Here is a 9,249-nt window from a genome sequence, read left to right on the forward strand (position 1 = left end):
AATTCCTATTTGAAGTCTCTGGGGTTATCTTGTGAATCGTGTACTTGTTTACACATCTTCCAATGCTAATAATCCCATGCCACCTTAAAAGGATCTTGTGTCATCCTTGTTGAGAAGCTCTGCTCTAAGGTATAACACTGCCCTGCCTTATGCCTGATTTCAGACTAATGTGGCTCTCGATTTGGTCATAGTAAACTAAAGTGGCTTTATTGCAGTAATGGGCGGGGAGAGGGGAAGCAGTGTTCTGCTGTTAATTTGGGCTTGTAGGACTTCTGACCATTCTAATACAATGCACTTTTTTTGTTAGACAAGGGCAGGCAGGGATCAAGTATGTTACTTCTAAACTGCAGCACTGGGTTTAAGTTACATCAAGGTCCCAAAAACAACTGGAGGGAAAGAACAAATAAAACAACCGGCTGAAATTACTTTGAAACCAAATCGAGAATGTTTACAACCAGTTAAAAGTTTATGCAAGAGACTTGGCGTAGCATGCTATTACATAGAGCTTCAAATCCTAGAATTAATTACCCTTTCTTCAAAAAAAAAAATCCAGTGATACGATGGGAGGAAAAATTGCCTATGTTACAAGATGATGAAACCTTTCTCTAGGCATTTCAGTTACGATTCTGACTGAATGGAGTAAGTTAATTCAAGCTGTTTTTTATTTTGGAATTGTAGTTAAATTTTAACAGAGTTCTCCACAGCCAGGTAACTTGTGTCCTTGGACAATGAGTTACAAATACACAGCAACAAAATCCCAGCACACACTTTAATATAAAGTTTTGACACCCTTTTTTTGAAATTTTCAGGGGTACCCTTTTAGATTCCTTTATAAGCTATTCACATTTTAGGGAAAATGCACGTATGCACTTAAACAACACTTGTGTTCTGTGCACTTAAATATTTTAGCAGCAAGAATGGCTTAGCTCATTGCTGCTTCAGCCTTTTTGGACTTCGGCACCACTCTATAACATCTGCAACTTGAATGGCACTGATTCAAAAAATAACTTATACATTACAGTGCTTACCTTCCTTGCAGAAGAGCCTGGTGGTTGGGATGGGGGATAGTCCAGGTAGTAGGGACAAGCTTGAGCCTGCACTTATCTGCTTACCATCTTAACACCTCACTTACTTCCTCGCATCTCATGGCACCCCACAGTGCCCCAACCCCCAGGTTGGAAATCATTGTTTTAGCTTAATAATTCAGATGTTAGTTTCATTCACTTATTTTTTAAATCTACCATCTATATTTACATACATGCTTTAAAAAAGGGGCATTGTGCTGATATAGTTACAGGAAGCTGTTTTTAAAAGCCAGCTACTATGTTTTTTCACATACCACATGCCCCTAGTTTTAAGAAGGCAGAATAAAGAAAAGCAAAACATCCAGAGTTGGGCCAGAAGCTGATTTCAAGGGATCCCGACCAGTTAAAAGCTTGCTTTAACCCTTTCACAGCTGCTAAGTTAACACATTTTGTAGCAGCTGTGAAAGGGTTAAAATAGTGAACTGAAGACAAAACACCTTTTGTAGATGAGTTTATGAACTTCACTTCATAAATCTATTGGATACAAAAAAATCAGAGTTAATATTGATACTGGATTTATGACATTGCAATCTGCCAGACCTCAAATGCACCAGGTAATTTGCTTTTAGCTGACCACCGGCATTTCTTCACACTTCTGTCTCCCTCCTCCATCCACCTTATCTTTTACCCTTTGTATTCCAAATGTGAACTCATTTGCATCTTCAGACTTCTTGTTTACTTTAGCTTCTTTTCTACCTTGGAGAACTCATAACAGCAGCAGTCTCCCAATGCCTGAAAAAGGGTGCCTGAAGCTTGCAAAGAACTTTTTTAACTATTTAGTCGATCTAATAAAAGTTATCACATCTGCCCAAAGGACCTTGCCCAAACTGAAGACCACATTCCTTCCCTTCCCCCCCAGAAACAGCTGACAGCCATTATACTGTCCTTAAATTTATTTTTGTGCTGCAGTTAATTCCCTTGCTGACAATATGTACCTGAATTTTGGGGGAAAGGGTGGATGTGGTATGTAAATAAGTGATAGTTTAAGTTTTAGTATTTAATGCATCAAATGAAAAATTAGGTTTTTCCGTATCATGTCCACAAATACATTGGAGCACAAAGTAAAGCTGGTGTTACATACTGCTAACATTTAGAAAATTAGTCATCAACCAGCCAGAGGGGTAAAATGTTATTTAAAAACCCAATACATTCTTTGTGTACATCATAGTTGCAGTAGAAATGATGCCTCTTACAACAGTATCAGAACTTAGCATGTGGCAAGTAGATTTTTTTTTTACTGAGACTGCAGTACTAGTCCTTGTGAATTTCAAGCTTGCATTAATCCAGGAAAATTTAAATAAACAATAAACCTTTGTCTACAGGAGGTTGGCAATTCCTTTATAGAAACTTCTTATGGGACACAGCTGAAACAAGATACAGTCTATATAAGAATTTTAAGACAAAATATGAAAAGTTTACTTTGTCAATTTGATGGAATTCTGCCTATTCTCAAGTACTTTTTCCCCTTGATGAGAAGTCCCTTGAATATCCACAAGGAAGCCAAAATCCATTTTTATGGAGCCTGCCAAGGATCAGCTGGATCGTTAGCTAGTGGGGAATGTTGTGAGGCCAGTCAGCCACCTTGGTGCCACACATTTCATTTAAGGCATGATGGAAACCAGCCACCAAAATATTATGCAAGAAACATTACAAGAAACGTGTAGTATTTTGGTGGTTTCCTTTTTTGTGGTGCCGTCGATCCCTTGAACTTGTGGCCCAGTTACCATTTAAGCAGCAATTAACAAGCTAATTGGACTGTAACACCTGCCAGGGGCCTTATACATTGATAAGTTACTTTTGGAAAAATATAACAGCTGGCACTCATTTTTAAAGAGAGACCAAAAACTGAGACTCAGACTAAATTATGCTCCTATTGCTGGTGCAGGTCCTTCTACCTTAGGCTACATAGAAGAACAGCAATTTCCCCACCAACATTAAACTTAAAAAAAAAAAATAAAATAAACTGTCCCCTTTCATAGTAAATTCCCACAAAAGATGCCCCAGATGTGCTATATCAGTCCTTAGCTATAAGAATTAATGTTACCATAGAGCCAACCAGTGTGGTATCATCATCTTATGTGCCTATGCTTTTTTACATTCTGTGTATATTTTTGTGATCAACAAATCTATTAAGGTTTTTCAAGTTATCCCACCACCTAAAAAGAAAAGTCTCTGCTACTAATTTGAACCATGGAGTAATCTTAATTTCATTTCTTGATGCTTTTTTCAAGAGTTGTTTTAGTTCTTTCTGTGTCACATAACAGTGGCTTTTGATTTCATTAGGATCAGGACTCAGTGTGACATCTTTCTGCACAACCAAAATGTAATCAATTTCATGTTCTCCCCAGATTCCATCAGACTTGGCCTTGTAGTGAATTCGTGTTAAGTAGCAGATGTCTTCTGGAGTTACCTGCATACAAAATTATTATTAGTAAGATAGGAATAAGGTAGAGAAAACTGGTCAATATACTTAAATTCAACTTGAACAAAAATTTTTATAGTCCTTCTCCTGAGTCACCAACCAGTTAGTTAAAAGACACTCTAACATTTGAGGTCTGGGAGTATTGTAGCTTATTTCCAAAGAAAATGAACAAGACATCTTTTTCATACAAGTTGTTCACCTGCCTTCTTTTAGACTGAAGATGACAAATAGTATTTAAAGATTGTGAGGTAACAGACAACATTTTTGTGTTCGATCTTGAACACAATCGAATTTGCAAGTTATTCTACATGTCTCAGCCTGATAATTACTGCTTGCCAAATGCAAACAAACAGGTCTGCATTTGTTGGATTATCCCTTCATAACTTAACCAAATGGTATCAAGATTCTCTTCGTTACCTGTTCCGTGGGAATTCCCAGTTCTGCTTTTAATCGTCTCTGCGCTGCTCTTCGTACACCAATAGCATCACCTTCTTCTAATTCTAATGGAATACTTAGTGGATGACTGCAACAAGTATTGGTAAAACAGTCTGCAAGGAATAAGTTTTCAGAAAAGAATAATGTTGCAAAAACCAGGATGTAGAACTCCAATGCTTCTCCAAAAAAATTTTGAACTTTTTCAAATTTAATTAAAAAAAGAATGTGACACAGAGATTCTTCCCCTGAAAAAAGTTATGTCTATTAAAAATATTAATGTGACTGCCTATTACTGTCTTGGTGCAGCTGTACCCTCTGTAGAACAGCATAGGGCATCTACTGCTGCCAAGTCAGCCAAGGAACAAACACCATGCTATATATATAGCTTGTGGGCTATTCCCAGAGCAGTTCCTGGGAATTTAATAAGCAACAGATGCTAGAGAATACACTTCTTCACAGCTGATTATGTGTTCCAGTTTAGTATTTAGTTATACCAATTAGTATTACTTAATGTTAAGGAAAAATCAAAGGCACTAGTTTTCAAACTTACAAGCCTTTGATTGCCTCCCGAAAACATTCCTCTGCTCCACTTCATCCCGAGTTATTTCAACTATTCCTTTCCAAGGGCAATCCAAAAGGACTAAGCTCAATTTGTACAGACCTATGCAACCTCCTTTCACTTTGTTTCGAATTCCCTGCCCACTGAAAGATTTAAACACATACACCTTGTATTTTCATAAGCAAGTATAAACAAGCAAGGGACAAGTTTTCTAAGCCTCTAATTTATGTTCACATCCATTTCACTTTTTCCAGAGCATCTGACAAAGTAGGTTGTTGTTTACTAAAACTCATGTTTCTCTGATCCAATTAGTCTCTAAGGTGCCACCAGCCATGTACCTTATTTTCTTCCTGACTTCAGGCTTGCACAGCTAATCACTTCTCTCTCCATTAGAGAAGCAGTGCCTAAAACTAAATAACTTTCTTCTGTCAGTGAAAGTTTATCCTATAGTTTGTATAAAGAAACTGTATAAGAAAATGAAAGAGACAATACAACTCTTTCATTAGCATGAAATATTTCCATACTTACCTGGAAAGGTAATTTTAGCATCTGATCTCTGCTGCAGCAGCAGTTTGTCTTCTGTATTGAACAGGAAAACACTGAAAGCACGGTGCAATAATCCTAAAGATAGATGTACTGCAAGTGAGTCTCCAAAATAAAGGATTCAGGCAGTAGTGCAATACAAGGGCTATGTTTATGGGACCTGAACAGACTCACCATGTTCAGGCTCGACATCAGGAGGCACTTCTTCACTGTCAGGGCGGCTAGGAGCTGGAACCAACTTCCAAGGGAAGTGGTGTTTGCCCCTACCCTGGGGGTCTTCAAAAGGAGGCCAGACAGCCACCTAGCTGTGGTAATTTGACCCCAGCATCCTTTCCTGCCCATGGCAGGGAGTCAGGCTAGTTGATCTGCTTAGGTCCCTTCCGACCCTACCAACTATGAATCACACATGTTGAAAAACTTTTTAAAAGAAACTGGTAATAACATATTTGAATGCCTTAGCATCAGCTTTTCCACAATATTCTAAAAATCTGGTCTGAATTTCACTGAGCATAGTTAAACCTCTGTTCAATCTGATGTCCCCCTCAAGTCTGTCAGGGTATACGCATGTACATGTGCACACACCCTACTGTGAAGTAAATGAAGGTAGGGATTTGCAGTATGTCATCACATGCCCACTGAAAATTAGGACTGTCAAACTATTAAAAAATCCTGATTAGTTACATAATTTAAAAAAATTAGTCAATCACGATTTTAATCCTGCTAGAAATTCAGAATTATGCATACACTTTGTATGGCTGGGGTGGCTATGGGGTGTGTGTCGGGGTGGTGTGTGTGTGAGAGAGAGAGACACGGTGTGTGCATCCATCTATGGGTGTGTTTGTGTTTCTGGGTGTGTGTGGCTGTGTGTCGGGGTGGTGTGTGTGTGAGAGAGAGAGACACGGTGTGTGCATCCATCTATGGGTGTGTTTGTGTTTCTGGGTGTGTGTGGCTGTGTGTCGGGGTGGTGTGTGTGTGGGGGGGGTGGTCTGGAGCCTGGGGAGCAGGGATCCCCACATGTCCTGGCAGGATGCAGGGGACTGTGGATCAGGGGTGAAGGGCAGCAGCAGGGCTGGAGGGGAGGGCTGTAGCTTGGGTGTGAGGGGTATGGGCATGTTACTGCCCTTTTGCCACAAAGAAGGGCATGCACGCAGGCACTTACTACAGAGCAACTGACATGCTATAAATCCCTATCCTCATTTACTCTGGAGTATAACTTGCTCAGTGCCCATCCCTACGGCCTACAGAGGCCTGTTCCTGGTCAGGCTCAGCCTTTCATAGTTCTGGACAGGCTGTTCAAATCCCGGACCAACTCTGGAAGGTCCTCAGATCCCAGTGATGGAAACAGAATAAAGAAATTACGTAGATAAGAACTTCCATGTAAACTGATGGGCTTGTTCTTTCTTTCCCTTAATAAAAGTGTTCCTAGTAACTGCTAGAAGATAAATGGAGCTTACTAATTCTACTATGAAGTATCATTAATTGGCTCTACCAAATATGAAATAAAATTCAATCACATTATTATGCTTCCAGCTGACAATTACTGAAGAAGAGACCTGAGACGAGATATGTGAGATTGTATTACTCAAAAGAAACCTTGTAAGATAAATTACAATCATTGATATTAATTTAAGACATTTGAAACTACCTTTTTCAATGTTTTCATTCAGATGGCAATTTTTCTTAGTGTCTGCACCAATCTTGTTGTCATTTTCATCAATAAGGATGCACATCTCAGCCAAGAGCTGCACCTGCTGCTCATCGAGACTGTCTGTGTTTACTTCAGGCATCGTTCTGGTACTATAACTGAAAATACTGATGGGGAAGTGAAAGTTGTTACTGAGCAAGTTCAATGCCCTGCAAATTTTTAAACTTAAGTTATAAAACCTTAAATGGCACAGTATTTCCATAAGTGGCACAGCTCATTTTACAAAGAGAATTTAAATTTGTAATCATACATATTTAAAGGAGAAGCAATCATTAGGTTTTTTTTTTAGAATGAAAAAAATGCTAAAGGCAGCTAATAGGAAGAGTTGCTTCACATCAACAGAGAGAGAAGAAACAGATTTTTCTGAATTCATGTGTACCAGGTTTATTAAAAAGGGGAGGGCAAAAATGTGTTTTGTTTTTTTTTAAAGTGAGCTTGTGGAAAGGATCCATCAGTAGTGTTTAATGGAAAAATAAACATTACAGGAATAACAGCCAAAATGTAATCTCTAGGATTTTCATAGATATGATGCATCAGGCTAAAATCCTGCCAGGACATGTAATATGCAATCTATAAATACAGATATAAACATTTCTCATGAGGACTCCACTCAGCACTCTCTTTCCAGAAGAGAGTCTCTCTCCTAGATAGCAGTCCTCAGGCTTGCAGACAACAGTAGGACACAACTGGAGCCATGTGGAGATTCTCTAGGAAATATGGTCTAATAGAAGATTTTATAGCGTGTGTAGTCCCAAACTGTGGGGTCACGCTTTCCCTTATGAGTGCAGCTTAAGCCCCCATGACCATGCCTCAGCTTCAGACAAGACCACGTATGCTAGTAGTAGGTACCTGGGCAGATAAACTGTTGGAACCAGTAGTTACTTCTGGTTCCCAGATCCAGATTACACAGTGGAGAAGCCCCAGTTTCCTGAGGAGGAGCCTGTAAATGCTTGCAGGATCAAGACCTTGAGATTTTACCAACCATATAGGAGAGAAATGGAAAGGATGTGCAGATTGTGCAGAGGGACTATGCGAAATACAAGTCATCAATTTGCAGCAGCAATCTTCAGGAACTTGATAATCTATCTTTCTCCCCTAGATACACCCACTGGATTAACTCTGCCTTTGACAACTACCAAGTCCCAACTCGCATTTTGGCTCAGCTAAGATGACCAATTATTCAGTTAGCAAAGAGTACACAAATTTCAAATGACAGCAGCGCTCCTCGCCCCATGTGCTCCCTCTCATCCCCCCAGTCGTGCAACCCGCTTAAAATGAATTCTCTAATAAACGAGTCTTTCTATTGGCCTTATGATCACTCAGCACTTCAGATGCATTACTGTTAGCAGTTCCCTTTGGCTCCCGCGTGGACCAGAAGACAAGGACGTCTATTTTAAATGAAAACTGTTTCTCAGAAAACTGCCCATCTTGATCTGGAGTGTTTAAAACATCAGCCGCTGGGAGACTCGTATACAAAGCCCAGCCCCGCGGAGGCTGTCGAGCCTGTACAGCTTCTCTTCTCGCCGAGAAGCCGGAGGCCGCTACAGAGATGGTCACGTGCGTCCCTCCCCTCTTGGTCTTCCCGCTGGTGCTTTCCCTGTCCCCCTACCGCACCGGGACCCGGCATCGCCCGAGGGCCCTTCGAGCCTGGGAGGTGCAAACTCTGCCGTTTCCTTGCGGGCAGACGGCTCCAGCGGTCACACGTGTCCAGCCGCCCCGCACCCGCCACCCCCGGCGCGCACCCTACCTTGGCGGCGGCGGCAGGCGCGGGGCCGGGCGGAGGTGGTGGAGGAGGGCAGCGGCGCGCGCGAGGCCGCGGCTGCCGCCCGCAGCACCAGCAGCAGCAGCAGCAGCAGCTGCAGCGACGCGAGCGACAGCCCCGTGCACAGTGCGCCACATCGCACCGCGCGCCGCGCCCACCAATGGCAGCGCGTGCCGCGCCTGCGTCACCGCATCGCCCCATCGCGCCACCGAGCCCCGCGGGCCGCGCCAGTCAGAGTGGGGAGGAAGGAACACTTCCAGGCACAGCCAATCACAGCGGGGCTGGCCTGTGACTGTTGGCCAATAGGGGTAGATTCGTGCGGGGAGGGGAGGAGAGGCGGCCAATAGGAAGCGCGGGTGGAGCGGAGGGGGGGGGCGCGCAATGAGAGCTCGGCTGGACCCAGTGGTGTGGAGCTGGGCCTCTACACCGCAGCAGGAGGATGGAGTTGTGCCCCGCGCTGTGGGCGCTTAAGTATTGCCTCTGGCGGTCAGCCTGCCTGCAGGCCTCAGCCTATGACTGCGCTTAATCTTAGCCCACAAGAGGCTGAGTGAGCATGGGATCTTCCTCCGCTCCTCATCCCTCGCTCACTGGCACAGACACCTGGGCCCCAGTTGGGCCGCAGCACTGCAGGTCCAAGAGGGGCTGAAGTCACCTCTGGCCCAGCAACAGGCTACAGAATCTCAGCTCTGAAATGACTTGGAGAATTGTGCAAGCAACGGCAAGCAGCCAAGCTGGAGT

The 9,249-nt window shown here is 42.6% G+C and overlaps 1 protein-coding gene across 1 annotated transcript; it reads right to left on the reverse strand.

The window, feature by feature from the left end:
- Positions 1-2,287: 2,287 nt before the first annotated feature.
- On the reverse strand, positions 2,288-8,663 carry LOC109307092 (isopentenyl-diphosphate Delta-isomerase 1-like). The gene is made up of 5 exons (XM_019530762.1): positions 8,497-8,663; positions 6,690-6,856; positions 5,030-5,122; positions 3,925-4,055; positions 2,288-3,495 (listed from the first exon to the last, which is right to left on the reverse strand). Exons 1-5 carry the CDS (start codon positions 8,646-8,648, stop codon positions 3,178-3,180), a joined length of 861 nt encoding a protein of 286 aa, XP_019386307.1. The 5' UTR covers positions 8,649-8,663; the 3' UTR covers positions 2,288-3,177.
- Between the last annotated feature and the right edge of the window lie 586 nt (positions 8,664-9,249).

The sequence above is a fragment of the Crocodylus porosus genome, unplaced genomic scaffold (genome assembly GCF_001723895.1).
Source record: "Crocodylus porosus isolate Cpor-Errol unplaced genomic scaffold, CroPor_comp1, whole genome shotgun sequence".
In the NCBI taxonomy this organism is placed as follows: domain Eukaryota; kingdom Metazoa; phylum Chordata; order Crocodylia; family Crocodylidae; genus Crocodylus; species Crocodylus porosus.

What these genes read in the sequence shown, in the direction of transcription:
- LOC109307092 (XM_019530762.1), bottom strand. Translation starts at nt 8,648, where the DNA reads ATGTGGCGCACTGTGCACGGGGCTGTCGCTCGCGTCGCTGCAGCTGCT. An exon ending in TGCTAAAATTACCTTTCCAG is followed by an intron (nt 4,056 to 5,029) that starts GTAAGTATGGAA and finishes TATTCCTTGCAG; the next exon opens with ACTGTTTTACCAATACTTGT. An exon ending in TGGGAATTCCCACGGAACAG is followed by an intron (nt 3,496 to 3,924) that starts GTAACGAAGAGA and finishes TTTTGTATGCAG; the next exon opens with GTAACTCCAGAAGACATCTG.